Source organism: Anolis sagrei, chromosome 5 (assembly GCF_037176765.1).
Source record: "Anolis sagrei isolate rAnoSag1 chromosome 5, rAnoSag1.mat, whole genome shotgun sequence".
Classification (NCBI taxonomy): domain Eukaryota; kingdom Metazoa; phylum Chordata; class Lepidosauria; order Squamata; family Dactyloidae; genus Anolis; species Anolis sagrei.
In genome coordinates, this window is record NC_090025.1 from 19,089,180 (window position 1) to 19,108,567 (window position 19,388).

At 39.0% G+C, this 19,388-nt stretch overlaps 1 protein-coding gene and 1 long non-coding RNA gene across 7 annotated transcripts in view; both read right to left on the bottom strand.

Annotated features, from left to right (window-relative positions):
* The window catches only part of LOC137097154 (uncharacterized), a 336,194-nt gene that overhangs the window by 97,181 nt on the left and 219,625 nt on the right, over positions 1-19,388 (bottom strand). The window lies entirely within an intron of this gene.
* The window catches only part of MAPK10 (mitogen-activated protein kinase 10), a 272,191-nt gene that overhangs the window by 97,181 nt on the left and 155,622 nt on the right, over positions 1-19,388 (bottom strand). For all 6 annotated transcript variants that reach the window (XM_060779279.2, XM_067468579.1, XM_067468577.1 and 3 more), the window contains one exon: positions 3,492-3,661. In XM_060779279.2, the coding sequence (XP_060635262.1) occupies positions 3,492-3,661 (170 nt within the window). The remainder of the gene's footprint in view (positions 1-3,491; positions 3,662-19,388) is intronic.

The following is a 19,388-nucleotide window of genomic DNA, read 5'->3' on the forward strand; positions in this document are numbered from 1 at the left end:
TGTTTTGGATTTCAACTCCCACAATTCCTAACAGCCTACTAGCTGTAGAATTAATGCAGTTTGATACAACTTTAACTGCCATGGCTATTCTCTGGGATCCTATTAGCAGCAGTTTTACAAGACCTTTATCCTTCTTGGCCAGAATGCTACAACTCCCAGGATTCCATGGGATTGAACCATGACAGTTTAAGTGGTGTCAAACTTCATTGATTCTACAGTGTAGATGCACCGTTAAGGATGCACAACCTCATTCTTTTTGCAGTGTAACTTTTACAATCAATTGAAGTCAATAGTCCAGGTAGAAGGGAGATATCATGTGGTTGAAGAGGGCCATGTTGTACTTTATCTGCTGTAGATTTTTAAAAGTAACTAAAAGTTAGCTTATGATACAAGAAAAGAGAAAACAATGGCTTTCCCCAAAAAATGTAGCATCAAATATTTGACAACCTACTTTTTGGCCTAGAACTAGAATAGTAACTGACTACTTTTTAAAGCAATCTTCAGTACTGTAAAATAAATGACAAAACACAGGACTATCAGGCTAAATTTAGTGCTTCCCCACTTGTCTTACAAGGTTTTGAGAATGTATGTCATTTCGCTTGTGACCCTTGTCACAAAAGGTAAAAAAGAGTTAGAATATAAGTATGATGTATGTAAATGTGAGTGTATAAAGGTATATAACAAATATAATAAGTTATTAAAATAATCAACTATCAATAACACTACACAATCCAAGGTATAAATAATAGTATGGGAGAAAGCATAGTTATAAGTCAAATAAAGTTTTCTAAATAGGACTTGCCTAAAAGCATAATTTTCTATTAAGCAATGATTACACAGAAGGTAGAAATGGCAAAGGATATTGATAAGGAAAGTCTAAACAAAATTAATAAGACCTACAAAGTTGTATATTTTTTTAAAAAACTGAACAATAATGAGTTTTGAAAACAGAATCTTGGGATGGAAAAGTAGCAGTGGAAACTTATACAGTGATAAACAATAAATCAAAGAAACACTTGCATGAATCATAAAGGATCTGATTATTTATCCTGCAAGATTTATTAGCCCTACATGTTTTATAGCACGGCCTTTATGATATTCATATGTTTCAGTGAAATGTCAGGGTTTTTTCTGGTTCTTTTTCTTGTAAATGATCAACACATCAACTTGGAAACCTTGCATTTCTGACAGCTTCAAGTGGTACAGAAAAAGCAGTCCCTTCTTTGCTGTATTTATTTAAATATGTATAACACACACTATAATGGGATCTCATGGCAGTATATTAATGTAAGCAATTTAAAATAATAATAATAACAACAACAACAACAACAACAACAACAACTTTATTTTGTACCCCACCTCGATCTCCCTGAAGAGACTCGGGGTGGCTTACATATGGCACAATATGCCTTGAACAATGCAAAACAATAAAATAAACATACAACAACAAAAACCCCCACAAGAATATAAAACAATTATTTAAACAAAAATCAGTGCCCTATGGTAATAACTGTCATAAAACATGGCCAAACATAACCAGGAGCAAGATAATGGGATAGTGCAAGTTGTAGCTCAGAAACTAGGGATTGGGACGAAAGTCCAATGCTGCCATTAATTGTGGACCATTGGAGTTAGACATTATCAAAGGCTTGTCTAAACATCCAAGTCTACAATTCCTTCCGAAAGGAGGATAGTGTGGGGGCCTGCTTAATCTCCATGGGGTAGGCATTCCAAAGCCGGGGGACCACTACTGAGAAGGCCCTCTCCTTCATCCCCACAAACCATGCTTGTGACAGTGGTGCGAGGAGGGTCTCCCGGCAGATCTTAACGCTCACTCAGGAGCATAGGGGGAAATACGGTCATGAAGATAAATTTAACTTGTACCTAAAGCCAGAATAAAAAGCCTTCTGTGCTCTGCTTCCAAGAGAAGCTAGTGAGCAGTAGTTTGGAAACAAGTACTTCTCTGATACCTGTACATTTATGAACATTCTTCTCTAGGAGGGTTGCCTGGTACCAACCTTTTATACCCCAGAAGTATACACTTTTCAAGGTATTTGGATATTAGTCATGATCCAATGTCTGTGGGATGATTTGTAACCTCTATGATATTCACTTTCGGTTGTTGGAATGCCTGTGAATGTATATAACACTGATCACTTTTACTACAATTTTAATTATGTTTCGGAACACCATTTTGAGCCCCCGAAAGTCTACAGTTTCCCTCCCATATGCATTTTCCTCTGTAACAAATACAACTAAAATACATATAACTCAATAAAATACATAACTAATCAATCCTGCATACTATCACACTTTATTCAGTCTTATTTGACCATGATCTCTTTCTTGCTCTTCTGCCATATTACAGCCAAGCTAGACATGATTGAAGACATCAGATTTGTTTATTTAGAAATCCACTGAAATCTAAAATTCAAACAGGGCAATGCTCTAGGTCAATGAGCGGGGTTGGCTTAGGGGACCTGAATTTTGCTTCTATTTGTATCTTATCTTGCCGTGTTTCATCCAATCCACCACCAGATTTGAGGAGGTACAGGCAAGGTTTTCACAAGCACGACACCACTCTTCTATTATCGATCACCTCCTGTGAGCTTCCCACCCATCATGAACCTCCAGAGAAATCTCATTCCATACTAGAATCATATAATTCTAGAATCCTAGAATCACAGAGTTGAAGAAGACCACAAGGGCCATACAGTCCAACCCCCTGCCATGCAGGAAGAGCATAAAGCACCCCTGACAGATGGCCATCCATCCTCAGTTTAAAAGCTTCCAAAGAAGGAGCTTACACCACATTTCACAGTAGTGAGTTCCACTGTTGAACAGCTCATGCAGTCTGGAAATTAGAATCTCCTTTCCTGTAATTTGAACCCATTGCTCTGAGTCCTAGTCTCCAGGGCAGCAGAAAACAAGCCTGTTCCTAATAGGTCATTCTCATTTAAATGTATCAGAATTCTGTACTTCATTTTGATTGACTAGTTGCTAGACAAATAACTGAAGGATGGGAATAATAGACACATCTCTGGTCTCACAATAAAGGAACCAATGCCATCCTTCAGTAACTATTGGGAATCAGGGCACTTGGAGGGCAAATGATTTTCAAATGCATTGTTAGCTCATACTGATTTTCTGTGTTTAGATTGTCCCCACTCCTGCCTCCTGCATATAAATAGTTTTGGAAGAGAAGAGAGCAAGTGAGACAAGAGAATTCACAAGTATTCCAGACCTCTTATACTTGGCCTGCTTCCCCTACCCATTTTCAAACTCAGGCAATTTATATTCTATTTAAAGAAAGACTGCTAAAATTTGGATAAAATTATTTTTAAAATAAATGAGTAGCACATTAACTTTTTAAAGAAATTAATTCCAAGCTTTGATCTTAGGCAACATTCATGGACAGAAAACCAAAATAGTACAAAAATATGTATATTCTTTTAAGGCATTCAAATCAGTTTATTTCTAGAAAAACTTACCAAACGATTCCCTGAGCTCCAGAGCCAATCGGTTTTAAGTTCTGGTAGCGCTTGAGAACTGTGAAGGTCGAGTCACCCACTTCCACACTGTAGAACTGGTTGTCAACTTTGCTTTTACTCATGTTGTAATATTTGGCAATATATGACACATCCACTTGTTTCCCGAATCCCTGTCATGGAGCCAAAGCAGAGGGCAAGGAGAGAAAGAAAATAGAATCCCAGTTAACTATTGGCATAGTAATGAAACAAAACAGACACTCAGGATCGCAAAGGTGACCCATCTTGTCATTTCAGGCTTGTTGTCAGGGAGTTTCATGTTGACAGCTAGCTTTCTTAATGACTTTCACAAGCTCTTTCTAGGAATGGCATCTAACCCTATTTCAGATGGGAAATTGTCCTTCAGATCATTCTAAGCCATCCAAAATACCCTTCAAAGCATGAATTGAATTGACATGTGACAATGGAATGCATTCATCTTCTCCACAACCACAAAGTGACCCTTTTCACACCATGCAGTTCTTGTGCTATGGTGCCATTTTAACTGCTGTGGTTCCATTCTACAGAATCCTGGAATTTGCAGTTTATGGAGGGATCAGGAATCTGCTCATTTCAAATATTTGATAATTTCCAGGTTCTATTTCTTATCATCTTTATGCCGAACTAAGGAGGCAGGAAAAAAAATGAATGGGACTTTGGGAACAAGCTCAGGGCCAGAAGGTTGGGTTGGGAAAAAAACAGTGAGCAGAAGAAATATTAGGAGTAATTGGCCCCAATGGAAGAGTCAGTAACGGCATGGATTTAATTATTGAGGAGGGGTTAATGTGAATTATACTTTACAACACATCAAGCAGAGGACATAGTTAACTTCACAAACTACTACAGTAGCTTCTCGCCTTGCTAGAGAAAAAAGAGGGGAAATAGAGAATTTACATATTCTGCATGCTTTTGTGATTTGAGACCATTGAATTGGCTCCTTCTGTGCATGGGTCAGGTGCCCCACATGTCATGAGATAAGAGCAACCATGATCAGATTGAGCAGCCAATCCCAGCATGGCAGCCACATGGTCTAGTTCTAACTTTTGCCTTCAGTCTGATAAAAAAAAATCTATAGACAACAGGCCTCAAAGAAGAGAAAAAAAATTGTAGGCATGCTGGGTTAAGTCATCCTAGAGTTGAAACACACACACACAGAGAGAGAGATGTGGAAAGAAAGGACTATCAGGATAGGGGGCGAGAGAAGGAGTTCTCTTGGAGGAAAGCATTTCAAGTGGTATGAGCTGAGTGGATTTGCTCACCATTCAGTGTCTCACAACTTGGAACTTGTTTCCACTGACAGAGGGTGAGGCTCACCACAAAACACTTTACCTAACACATACACCTCAAAAGTGGAACTTGCCTTTATAACGGTACATATGAATATGTGGAATAAGCATATATGGACTCATGACTGCCCTCACATATTCTTCCAATGCAGGGTGTGTGTACAGTTTGAACCTTTACATTCATGGGATATACATTCCCAGACTGCGTGTGAAGACCCAAAATAAATGAGAGCAAACTTTATTGAAATGTAGGACTTCTGGCCAAAAAATACTGTAGGGTCATGCAGGAGGACCCAGAAAATGCCTAGAGAAGACACATTTTGTAAGATGTGGGTAAATGAAACTGCAATATACTAGTCCTGTGGATATGGAGGTTGCATTGTAGTTGTCTGAACCTCATTTCAATCAGCCATGTTCCAGGCTGAGCTATAGTCACTGTTTTGGTCACCAGATTTGGGGCATTATAACAAGTCGGAATATGTAAGTTGTTTCATTTGTGACTGTGTTTACACAACCAGTAAGATTTTGTGTGATATTTCCCATTTCAAGTGCCACAACTCACAACTAGAATATCTACATTCCTAACTCATATGAATTGAATAAAATAAATACCTATACTGACATGATAATGATGATAGATAGATAGATAGATAGATAGATATCTTTTGTGTGATATTTGTGTGATATTTCCCATTTCAAGTGCCAAAAGAACAATGCAGGGTTCTCACAACTAGAATATCTACATTCCTAACTCATATGAATTGAATAAAATAAATACCTATACTGACATGATGATGATGATGATGATAGATAGATAGATAGATAGATGTTCGATAAATAATAGATTATCAGTAAAATATATTTATCCTTAGGATGTTTTCTATTTATCCATAAAAAGTTTTGAGCAAGTTGGTTTTCCTATGAATCCCAAGTTACACGGCGACTTTCGTTTTCCTTCACTGCTTGCTACAATCTGTCTTCCCGTTTCCTGCCTACTCTTCCTATTGCTAAAAACAGCACTGAGTAACACAAACAGAATACAAAAGAAAGCATATGAAGATTGTCATCATTAAATTGGAAAGAGAAAAGCAGAAATATCACAGTATAGAGGTTCCATATTTCTCACGACTGTGCTTCAGAGGGCACAAGGACAGGAAAGACTATACACAGGATCAGATTGAACACAGTATGTTAATGAATTTCTGGCTAATGGCCAAAATTAGCTTCCTCTTAATTACCTTAGAGTTTTGAATTCATTTATTTTCATAAGCTACCCAGCAGGAATGTGTACTCATAAGCCAGAAAAGGGTGTATGAATGTGCCAGGTCAAGGGGGAGGCTGCATCCAGAAGTGCCAAAAGGACACAGAGGTTAAATGAAAAAAATTATTGGGGCAGGGGAGGGGGGTGACATTGCTTAAAGAATTGTGGGGGTTTTCTTTTAGTGTGTGTACACACAACAGACCTTATAAAAACTGTTATAAGGAGATGCAGGTTTGTGAGCAGCAGAATGTCCTCTAAGACTATGGCTGCCATGGGTGGGGGAGCAAGGATGCCATCTGTTCATTATGAATTGTTCATATTTTAAGGTCCTGATTAATTATCATAACAGTTCTTACAGGCAATATTTGTCATGACTAAGCTGGAGGAGGCCTCCTCCAATAAAGAAGGACAAAGATTGAGCTCAGATAATAGGCAACATTCATAACCAGAGATGTTTGGCAGCCTTGTCTTAGAAGCAGAGCCTAGACTGTCACACGATGGGGGCTAAGCTACTTTATCCTTTAGATCAGTGGTTCCAAACCTGTGGTCCGTGGACCACCAGTGGCCCACAAGAACTAAAATATGGTTCACAGCCTCACCATGACTACACTGTTGCAATGAGAACAACTCTTACAGTGCTGAGGCTTAGTAAATATGGTTTTCTGTGAGTGAGCAGATGACGACTACTGGATGACATATGAAACTACAGCTGATGTGGTCAATCCAATGCAATTTTCTGAATCAGCACTCCAAATAACCAAATCAAATCTAAAGTTGACCCAAAACTGATTTGTAACCCTTTTGGTACTAATGTTGGAGAGTGGTCCCTGGTCAAGAGGTCCCTAGTCAAAGTGGTCCCTGGTTAAAAAAAAAAAAGGTTGGGAACCACTGTTTTAGATTGGCATAGACTAGTATTACAGCAAAAAAGGCACAGGAACAGGTATAGCCCGCCTTAATGGGCAGGGGCGGCCCGTCCATTACTCGAAGTAAGCGGTGGCGGAATACTTTTTTTGCCAGGGGGCGCTGTTCTGTCCTTAGGCCACGCCTCCTCCTGCAGGCCCCATGCGCCCTCCACAGCCTTCTTCTAATGGAGAAGCGCAGGCCCCGCCCACTAGGCGAGAGGGAAGTCCTCCCTCCCTCCCTCCACGTGCTGCCAGGAGGGAGGCAGCCAGCCGGCCAGCCAGCCAGACTCTTTCGCTTTCGCTTTCCTTTCCTGCAGCTGAGCCTGGACCCCTCTCAGGGCAGCAAGGAGGCCTGGTCAAAAGGTACTGCAAATGTCATCTTCTGTACATGCCTCCCCCAAACCCCTCTAGTATTTGGTAATGGAAGTCCTATATGCCAAGCTTGGTTCAATTCTATTGTTGGTGGAGCTCAGAATGTTCTTTGGTGCTTGGTAAACTGCAATTCCCAAATGTCAGGGTCTATTTTTCCCAACCCCCTCTCCAGTATTTTCTGTTAGTCATGAAAGTCCTGTATGCCAAGTTTGGTTCAGTTCTATTATTGGTGGAGTTCAGAATGCTCTTTGGTGCTTGGTGAAGCATTCTCACCTGATGTTTCACCCACATCTATGGCAGGCATCCTCAAGAGGCTGTGAGGTCTGTTTGTAACTAGGCAAGTGGGGTTTGTATATCTGTGGAATGTCCAGGGTGGGAAAAAGAACTCATGTCTGCTTGAGGTAAGTGTGAATGTTGCAATTGGTCATCTTGATGAGTATTTAATGGCCTTGCAGCTTCGAAGCCGAGCTAGTTGCTGCCCAGGAATCCTTTGTTGGGAGCGGTTAACTGGCCCTGATTGCTTTATGTCAGGAATTCCCCCCCGCCCTTTTTTAGTGTTGCTCTTTATTTATTGTTCTGATTTTAGAGGGTTATTTTAGAGGGTACTGGTAGCCAGATTTTGGGCGAGGGGCGAACGAGGCATTCTCTCCTGACGTTTTGCCTGCATCTATGGCAAGCAGCATCCTCAGAGGTAGTGAAGTCTATATTTATAAGGGTTTATATTTATGTGGAATAATGACCAGGGTGGGACAAAGGACTCTTGTCTGCTGGAGCGAGGTGTGAATGTTTCAACTGACCACCTTGATTAGCATTTGATGGCCTGGCAGTGCCTGGAGCAATCTTTTGTTGAGAGGTGATTAGATGTCCCTGATTGGGTTGTTGTAGGTTTTTTCAGGCCATATGGCCATGGCCTAGAGGCATTTTCTCCTGACTTTTCGCCTGCATCTATGGCGAGCGAGAGGGGCGAGTGAGGCATTCTCTCCTGACGTTTTGCCTGCATCTATGGCAAGCAGCATCCTCAGAGGTAGTGAAGTCTATATTTATAAGGGTTTATATTTATGTGGAATAATGACCAGGGTGGGACAAAGGACTCTTGTCTGCTGGAGCGAGGTGTGAATGTTTCAACTGACCACCTTGATTAGCATTTGATGGCCTGGCAGTGCCTGGAGCAATCTTTTGTTGAGAGGTGATTAGATGTCCCTGATTGGGTTGTTGTAGGTTTTTTCAGGCCATATGGCCATGGCCTAGAGGCATTTTCTCCTGACTTTTCGCCTGCATCTATGGCGAGCGAGAGGGGCGAGTGAGGCATTCTCTCCTGACGTTTTGCCTGCATCTATGGCAAGCAGCATCCTCAGAGGTAGTGAAGTCTATATTTATAAGGATTTATATTTATGTGGAATAATGACCAGGGTGGGACAAAGGACTCTTGTCTGCTGGAGCGAGGTGTGAATGTTTCAACTGACCACCTTGATTAGCATTTGATGGCCTGGCAGTGCCTGGAACAATCTTTTGTTGAGAGGTGATTACAGATGTCCCTGATTGGGTTGTTGTAGGTTTTTTCAGGCCATATGGCCATGGCCTAGAGGCATTTTCTCCTGACTTTTCGCCTGCATCTATGGCGAGTGAGAGGGGCGAGCGAGCAGCGAGCGAGAGGGGCGAGCGAGCGGCGAGCGAGAGGGGCGAGCGAGGCATTCTCTCCTGACGTTTTGCCTGCATCTATGGCAAGCATCCTCTACTAGTGAGGTCTGTTGGAAGTAGGAAAAAGGGTTTATATATTTATGTGGAATAATGACCAGGGTGGGACAAAGGACTCTTGTCTGCTGGAGCGAGGTGTGAATGTTTCAACTGACCACCTTGATTAGAGGGCCCGCCAGAGTGAGTGCCTGCCTTCCCTCCTTAATAATAATTTTAATTTCTCCTCCCTATTCTACTAAATTAATAATTAAATTTAAAAAATATTGAAAAAATATTGAAAAAATATTGAAAAAATATTGAAAAAAAGGGCGCCATGTTTACAAAATGTTTTGTAAATATTTACGAAATTTCGTAAATACCGAACTTTTTTTTTGAAAATTTTGTAATTATTTTAAATATCGAAACAAAAAAAAACCCCAATTACAAAACGATTTTAGAAACAAATTTTTGCGTTGTTACCCAGGCCTAATAGATAGATAGATAGTGATTGGTTTTGGGGGGGGGGGGCGCCAAAATACTGTTTGCTTACCATTGAAAATTACCTAGGGCCGCCTCTGTTAATGGGTTAATGCAAGGATGAATGGGTTAGTTGTACTGAGTTACAGTTGGCTTTAAATTAACACAAAACAAAAATGTGAGCAGCTCTTCCTGCTAACTGATGATCAAGTATTTATTCCTTCAGAAAGCCCAATGTTTTTCAGCCTGCATGAGAAAAGACTTTTAATACTCAATGGTCGACATTTTTGGAAAGTGTTGTTTATAATTCCAGAGATTTCTGCTCAATACCCCTAAAGAAAGCCTTTCTTCATATAGCCCAAAATTCATTGGGCTTTTAAAAGGAATAGCTGACCATCAATTAGCACATGGAGCTTGTCTCCTTTTTGTTTCTGCTTATGTACATGTTTTGCAGCACTCTCTCTACTTGTATAAGTAGCACAGCCAAGACTGTATCTGTGCTACAGAACAACAGCTTCACTATCATTGATATTGTGTGGTCCCTGCTCTCTAGTTTCCTGAAACTTGACTTCTAATTTTTGGTTATTCCATGTCTGGCTTTTGATCCTGCTTGGACTGTTTGTGTGTGTGTGTTTAGAACCCCCTCCAAATTGTTTTGATCCCTCATCTGCTCTTTTGAATTCTCTGTGTATGACTCAGAACTGGTTTGATTTCTCCTTTGTTTGTTTCTTAAGCCAAAAGTATTATCTCCAGGATACTTAGCTCCTAAAAAATAAAATGCAAAAGAATTTCAGTGGACTCCATATGAAGGATCTATTACACTGCATTTCAACAACCTGTATTTAAACAATGTGTTATCTGCCAATATTACACAGCCCACATAACCATTGGCCTCACAGTTTCTCCTTAGAGGATTTGAAAGATGAAAGAAAATCAGTCTCCTAATTCATGGTGGGTAAACTATAATTCCTGTACAATAAAATCTTCCTTCCTGAGCAATCCTGGGGTGTAGGGATGAAATTCCTTCCTCACATGCAAAGATGAATAATTATGGCAGCTATCATCCTGCTGGCAGACAAAACAAACATTCATCCAGAATATTCTCCCCATATTTGAGTATCCCAAGGTGTAGTTGAAATACTGTGCAGCGCAAGAGACAGTGGTTTTGTTTTAGGGGTGGTGGTGGTAAAAAATGGACATGGAAGTCATTAGCAACTCTGATGACATAAGCCAACAAGTATTTTTCATCAAATATAATTTTAGGCCATTCTTATAGAGTTTTTTTTGTGCTGAATTCATTTCTGTGTTTATTTTTTCTCATATCACATATAGTTTTTGTGATGAGGCTAATTGAATAATTAATGCATTTACACACTTATTTATCATATCAGAAGCAGACCGAGGGTACAGTTGTAATATATTTAAAAAACACAAAATTTAAAAAAACTTGGCATTATACTAAATGTCATTTGACCAGTAGCTGGCTACTTGGAGTGCCTCCATTGTGCATGTGGCAGGGCTCAGACTGCATTGTAATAGCTGCGGTTTGCTCTTCTCCACACTTGCATGTTGTGAACTCCACTCCAATGGAATCTAATTGATATCAGTGTGTAAATGCATTAATTATTTGATTAGCCTCATCACTAATTGAATAAATAAGCCTCATGTGATAGAGAAAAAATAACCACAGTTCTGAATTCAGCACAAAAAACTCTATAAGAATGACCTAAAATTATATCTGATGAAAAATAATTGTTGGCTTGTTTTACACAAATACGATGTGAAATGTACAAATGTTACAATAGTCCACTGTAATGTACCATTCGTCATATTGAAAAAAAGTTGACGTGATGAGAAAAAAGAGACATCTAAAACCAGCATAAAAATTGATTTAAACAGTTCTATTCTCATTTCTGATGATTACAAAAAAAAAAATGATTTTGTTGGCTTGTGTAATATGATGTAAGTAGAACTGGTGAATTGTATAAAATGTGGTAGCAGACAACCACTAAGGCCAAAAGAGACAAGCTGTACATATTGAGTAAAGCATATGGTCAATGAGCTAGAGCATAAGGAGAAGTTTGCTTCCGATGCATTGAAAGATGGCTCAACTGTAAGGGACTGGTTTACGATGGATCCTATCTACCTTCAGTTTAGGGCACAGTACAATGCAGGTGAAAAGTTAGGCCAAGTTGAGAATAGTTCTAAGTCATTGTTAACATCCTTACTTTGGGAGGGATTTGGATTCAATGTGGCTTCAGCTAGACTAGTGTCAGCTCAGGTGGTCCTTGGTCACATTCATCAGTTAGAACTGATTCCTTCCTTTTAATGGGAATACAGTTAATTGTGATGCCAATACATGTGATCAACTGGAAGGTAAATATCCTTGACAAAAGTGGTTTAAAAAACCCCTAATTCAATAAGCCAACTCAGGCGCCTTCTACACTGCCCTATATCCCAGGATCTGATCCCAGATTACCTGCTTTGAACTGGATTATATGAGTCTACACTGCCATATAATCTAGTTCAAAGTAGATAATCGGATGTTATATTCTTGCATTCTATTCTCTCCTATTATTGAAAATAGCCAACACCAGTTTTGAGATGCTTGTATGTAGTATCAAATAATATGATTGGTGTGGAGGAAAGAGTCAATCTTTCAACTCAAAGATATGAATTGTTTTTATTGAAAGTAATAAATGAAACAATAGGTTAATGTATACTACACTAACCAGGCTATAGAAGTGATTCATAATTGCAATTATTCAGGAGAACAGCAGCCCCTGAATAATTAAAACTAAACAGCTATGGTGATCTCTGTAAATTGTGTTTCCTTTTCCAAAGAGCTGGTAAATATTAGCAAAGGCTATGTCAATGAAGGGCATCCTTTTCTGAAAACTGTGCCATTGGGTCAGTTATTATTTATATCTTGTCATCACTGTGTCTGGTATTTTCCAAAGCAATACTAGTATCTGTAGCAAGAATTGTGTGTGACCACAAAGTCAAAAGGTATACCTATCATGTTCCATCACCTTTCTGTCATTACCATCTCAGAAGAACTATTTGTTTAATTATTTGCTGTCATGGAATTTGCGGTGTGTGTGTGTGTGTGTGTGTGTGTTAAATCTCTCCTAGATACCTTTTACAGTAAGACTGGTAAATTTCAATTTTACTCTGGTTTTAGCAAACTGGAACCAGTATGGTGGGATGGTTTGAGTGATCGACTAGGATTCCAGGAATCTAGAATTCAGCTCAACCCTGGAAATCCAGTGGGTAACATTAGGCAATTCACACACTCTCAGCCACAGAGTAAAACAATGGCATGCCCTTTCAGAGCAAATCTTGACAAGGAAAGCCTAGAATACATTCTCTTCAGGGTCATCATAGGTTGGAAATTACTTGAAGGCAAACAACCTTTGTAAAGTGCTATGGTGCATGGTATTCTAATGTTCAGGAAGTAATATACAGTGAAACAAATGTGCAGTGAGAAAATGCAATGTGCACTAGGAAATTAAATTTTAGGTGAGGCTGGACAATCTCTGATGGGACAAATTTCCTACTATATTTGAGAAAGGGAGCCAGGGAGGACCTCTGCTTTCACTGTATGCACATAAGCAAGCCCATATAATTACTCCATATATTAATTTCCTCTGATGGGTTGGGAAAATCCTAAGGAAGGAGTGATACTTACTGGTTCAGCTCATAGGAAGAAGAAGAAAGCTAAAGCTGGAGAGGAGTTGCAATTATCTAGGATATGAAACAGGCCTTTTTCACTTTGGTCCCATCTACAATGTCATGTAATGCAGTTTGAACTGGATTATATGTGTCTACACTGCTATATAATCCACTTCACTGAGGCTAATCTACATTCTGAAACTTTGTTATATGATGGGGAAAAGGAAGAATTAAGCATATATAATTCATCATGTGAATCTTAATTCACCATATTCTTCTTAATTGTTTCCCTGAAATTATATTTTCTGTTTGAATACACACATTTATTTGGGGGAATTTCAAATACCTCTTCTAAATGAACCATCTATAGAAATAGAAATATCATGTAAAAGGGCCATTCTCATAAGATAATGGCAAGGCAGCTTTCAAGCCAAGCAAAACCCAACTGACCATTCTAATAACTAACCTCATTGGGCAGGGACATTGAATGATTTTAATGCCTCATTGTATTTTTAAATACGTCTTACCCATTTCTTGAAAATATTTTCCTTGTGATATCAAAGCATTGGGAGACATTGTATAGAGATATAACACTATGACCAAATGAAATTTCAGTCTCAGACAGTTTTACTCTTGATTACTTTGATACCACCATTGGCTATGTGAAATGGCTTGGATACCTTAGATATCTAAAAATCACTTGATACAAATCCATCTCTAACTATTCCCATGGATTTCTTGAGGGGGAATATTGCAAAACCCTTATTGTTATCACACACACATTTGAGGATAGGTCTGCCAGATTGAAAACTGGAGGAAGTTCATAGAACACCTTCAATGGTTTTGTAGACGAGGGAATTTCATCAGGTATTGCATGTTAACTGAAAATTGCGATAAGTCACATCTACTAGAATTCCCTCTTCCATAAAACCATTAAAGAGCTCTGTCCAGTTTTCAGTCAGACAATGCTATTTGGAGGGAGTCAAGCTTTTTTAGAGTATTTAGTGGGTTTTTTGTGCTTAGTATAATTTAGGCATATTTCAAGCACCAGAGATGTTCTTTTGAATGAGATTAATTAAAACATGGAACTTTTTTCTTTTTGATCATGTCAGGAGCGACCTGAGAAACTGCGAGTCGCTTCTGGTGTGAGATAATTGGCCATCTGCAAGGATGTTGCCTAGGGGATGCCCGGATGATTTTGATGTTTTATCATCCTTGTGGGAGGCTCCTCTCATGTCCCTGCATGAGGAGCTGGAGCTGATAGAGGGAGTTCATCCATCTCTCCCCGGATTCAAACCTGCGACCTGTCGGTCTCCAGTCCTGCCGGCACAGGGGTTTAACCCACTGCGCCACTGGGGGACTCTAACATGGAACTGAACTGGTGAAATAATTAATCACAAGATTCCTGAGATCTTCATGGTATCAGGAGGCTTCAGTGGCAATTCCCAGTGAGAAAGTTACATGGCACAATTGGTGTATTCAATATCTGAATTTACTTTGAGGCATATAAAACCATAAGCAATTTTCACTACTATACAAATCAAAAGAACACAGGTGGAGAGGATGAAATTGCATCATAACTACAGCTAATTTCCATGTGAATGATGATAGTCCAGAAATTTCTCATCCTGAAAAAGAAAAGGCACCTCAACATGTTGAAATGTCCTGTCAACAAACATTTGCCAGCTGCCATATTTTCTTCTCTTTAGGGACAAAAACACCATCACTTTTACCCTGCTTTTTTTCTTCATCACTATCAATGTGTATTCAAAATACATCAGAGATTAAGCACATGCACACACCCAAAAAAGACTTTCTGTGTTTTCTGCAGGAAAATGTTGCTAATTGCACAAAACTCTATTTTGGCACAAACAATTATCACTCAGAAGTTTTCAACATGCAACAAGAAATTGAAAATGTGCAAATTATTTTATTATCTTACCTATCAAGGTTAAACTATTCTATTCTCACATGCACGGATGAAATATGTAAAGATTTACTTTTCTACAGCCAGAAGCCTCTCAGAGCAATTACTAGGCATAAAAATAAGATATATACAACCTGTGTGTCCTGTCTCCAGTGAAAATACCATTTGTGGAAATGCCTGTTCTCCATCTGACTTAGAGCATGATGTTTAAAGGAAAATAGGCAAAGTTTGTCAGTATTAGGGAGAAGCTGCAACTGATTAAATTCAGTAGAGCTAAGAGTAGGAAAGTATGATATTTATTTGTGCAAGAGGAATATTTTACAACCAATCATGTGGCTTTGGGAATTCAATCATCTTCTTTATGATTGTATAAAACCCTTCAAAGCTAGTGCAGGAAATGTGTAGGAGACATAATGGAGCATGGAGACATATAAAAACTCTGGAGTGGTTGATGGAAACTCGAGTGCCCTTCACTTATAGCAAATGGCACACATATCCTGGGAATGTTGACATCTCTTCCTGCACTCAATTGCCAAAAAGAAAAAGAAGAGGTAATCACAGCACAAACAGTTAAATAAAATATCACTGCATTTGTTTTTGAAATTTGTTTTTGAAATTTGTTTTCTGCACATATATCAGAAAATGGAAGGATACAACATGGGGAGAAGGTCACAGCTCAGTACCAGAGCACATGCTTTGCATGAAAAAAGATCACTGATTCAGTCCCTGGCATCTCCAGCAGAAAAAAGCATGCAATTGGAAAATCCCTGGATACTAACAACCAGTAAGATGGCAACAGTGGGAATAGGTGGATAAAACAAACTGATTTCATATAAAGCAGTCTCAAGTAAAACTTCACTTTCCATTTCTTGTGCTTTAATTCTGGAAATAAAATAGTACTAACAGTTGTGGGTATGCTAGTTTGGATATATTCCTATCACCTATACAATTAGTTAAGGATCCCATAATTGAAGTATATTAAAAACAAACAAACAAAACCAAACTCTTTTGTAAAAAAAATGCAAGGCGTATGTTGTAGCCTAGACAGCAAATGGGAAGCAACAGATGTGGATGAATTACCCAGTAGCTGAAAATGCCACACTTAATACATGTAGCTCCAGAGTGGACTCAGATTCCCCCAACAATGTTTCCCCAAGACACTGGTACTATTATTTTTGTTGTGGTTGTTGTTGAAGAAAATGCAGATAATCTTTAAACATCTGCTGTTTTTGGAACTGTGAAAGTGGAAAGCCACAAATGCAAAACTTTAAAAAATCTGAGATAACATTTCTCTTAGAATCTCTAGTGCCCCATCTATACTGCCATTACAATGCAGATTGAACTGGATTACATAGCAGTAGAGACTCATATAATCCAGTTCAATGCAGTCCAATCAGCATTATATGAGGCTGTGTATTATATGGCAGTGTAGATGGGGTCTAGGTCTCACTCCATTGTCATATTCTGCCAGAACTTAGTTTTGGACATAGAGATTCCTAGGACAGTGTTCTATTAGGGAATCTCTAGGCTCTTCAGTCCAATTATGTGAATGACTTCCAATGTAAGGTGACCAAAGAATCATACTGAAAGACCTAGACATTCCCAGTGAGACCATATTAAACCTATGAATAATCAAATTTGCAGCAGTTAAGCCCATAAATGTGGACTGCCAATTATAATTGTTTTAAGAACCAGTCCTATCATGAGGCAGTGCAGTGACTGCATCAACGCTAATGGATTTCAATTCTTTGGGGATGTCTCTCGGGAATACTTTGACAATGTGACCTGCAAGGCAGAGACTAGACTAGATGGTCAATGTGGTTCCTTCCAACTTGTGATTCTATGATGCTTTGTTTCCCCAGGAATCAGTTGGGAAGCAGTACTGAGAAGACACTGTGTATACCAAGTGGTTTACCGTATGGTTTCTAAATTCGTCATGTCCTTAATGTGGACAAGAAGCCCTATGAGGAGCAGCTTAAAGAGTTGGGCATGTTTAGCCTGTAGAAGAGAAGGCTGAGATGATGATGTCTATGTATAAATATGTGAGGGGAAGCTTAGGGAGGAGGGAGAAGGATTGTTTTCTGCTGCCCCAGAGACCAGGACACTGAACAATGGCTTCAAACTACAGGAAATGACCTGAACATTAGAAAGAACTTCCTAACTGGGAGAGCTGTTCAGCAGTGGAACTCTCTGCCACAGACTGTGGAGGCTTTTAAACAGAGGCTTTGAATGCGATTTCTCTTCTTTTTGGCAGGGGATTGGACTGGATGGCCCACAAAGTCTCTTCCAATTATGATTCTATGGCTATGGCTAGTAAAAAAAAATCTTTGGCATTCCCTACATTCTTTGATCTTATTATATACCTTTTAAAAAAACAAACAACAAACCAACCTTGCTTGGAATGTTTTCATAAAGTAGGAAGGGAAATATCCTGTTTCCCAGATAAATAACATTTTTTTCTCTGAGTTGTAAATTATGCCTTATTACACTGAACTATCATTTTTATTGCTTTGTACAGTAGCCAGTGCTCCATTTCTTTTAAACAAGCATTATGGGGCAAAAAGTAGGAATAGATGCAAAAAGGGTGATAGATGAAATAACCAGATGGTAAAATACGAACAACAATTGTTTAGAATCTGGGATAACATTCTTGTTAATACAGAAGAAGAGAAATGACTGACTTGAAACCTTGGCCTCTGATGGTATTACCAGATTTCAATCATGTCATAATAAAAAGCTGTTTTGAAGTTTTCCTGGTAAGGAATCCCTGTTTCCAAAATTATTTTGTTCTAAAATATAATATACGATTGTGAAGCATACAGCTTTCCAGATGTTGTTAAGACTGCCCATTTCAGCTCTTGCCAATCAATGATGTCAGATGCTGGGATTTGCAATCCAACTTCATCTGGAGAATGTAACTACTCTTTCTTTAATGCCATATTTCTTTTTAGGTTACATATTTAATGATTTGAGTTTACAATGTTATATAGATAATATCATTAAAGCCAGTCTATACAAATCTGCACAAATTGGGAAAGGTTTGACAATTGGGATGCTATGAAGGTAAACAGAGGGATTACCATGACAAAAAAGTAAATAAATCTAAAATGTGGATATTGTTGCGCAGCAGTGAATTTTGCCCAATGCCCAAAGTCCAAATGTAAAAAAACTCAAGGACCAGAGTAAAAATGAAACAGAAAAATCTTTACTCAGCAGAGATGAAATCATAAGACTTGCAATGCATACAAAAATCAAACAATGCAAGAAACTTACATAGTCCACAAAATAAGGCATCTTCATCTTACAGCAAATGACAGAGCAAAAATAAACCTTTGGATAAATAGCTATTTCACAATAACTTCCTTCAGAGTAGCTTCTCCATGCTGCTCCACAGAGCAAAGCCTCTACTCAGAGAAAAAGCTTTCCACCATCCAAACCCACCAACACCCACACTGTAAGAACCCATACAGATATACACCATTGGGTGTGGTCCAATCTTGCTGGCTGACCTACTTTCCCAGCTGTACAAGATAATCAGCACCACAAGGTTTTTCTTCGCACACACTTGGTCCTGCTATGATTTACCGCAACAGATATGTCTAAAAATTTAAATTCTTTTCTTATACCCACTATGCTATGAAATTTTCTTGATCCAGTCAGAAACCATGATAGAGCTAAACAATCTGAACTATGGCCTAGAATCCAGAGCTATGTCTAAGTGGACAAAATAAAGTGAGTTCTCCTTTCAACTGTTGCAAGGACTCAGTATTCAAGAGGATGTGGGATTTACAGAAGAGTTTACAGGAAGCTCCAAGCAATCCCAGCATTTTGGAGGTGTGAACAATTGGATCAGGTTCGATCCAGTGTCCACATGTCCAACAGTCCTTTCACCAGAAGCATATCCATGAGAAGGTCTTGCTGATGGCATCACTTTTGGTGAGGTCACAACAGGACACCTAATCATGTGACCAGGAGAAGCAACATCACCAGCAAGACTGAGGATGCTGCTTTTGATTGACAATGTAGAGGTGGCAATCCCACTGCACAATTCGCCTGGTTGGTTACCTGGATGTCAAAATAACTCCAGAGACTGTCCTGAACTACATCAGAGCAGCTCCAGGGCAGTTTAACCCAGAATGTTTCAGTATATGTAGATCCAGCCAAGGAAGGGGAAGGAAAAGAAGGAGGGGAGAGAAAAAGAGGGTGTGTGCACATATACATGCAGCTGGGCTGGAACATCTAGTCTTATCAAAAGATTTCTGGTTCTTGATGTAACATAAGAACTAC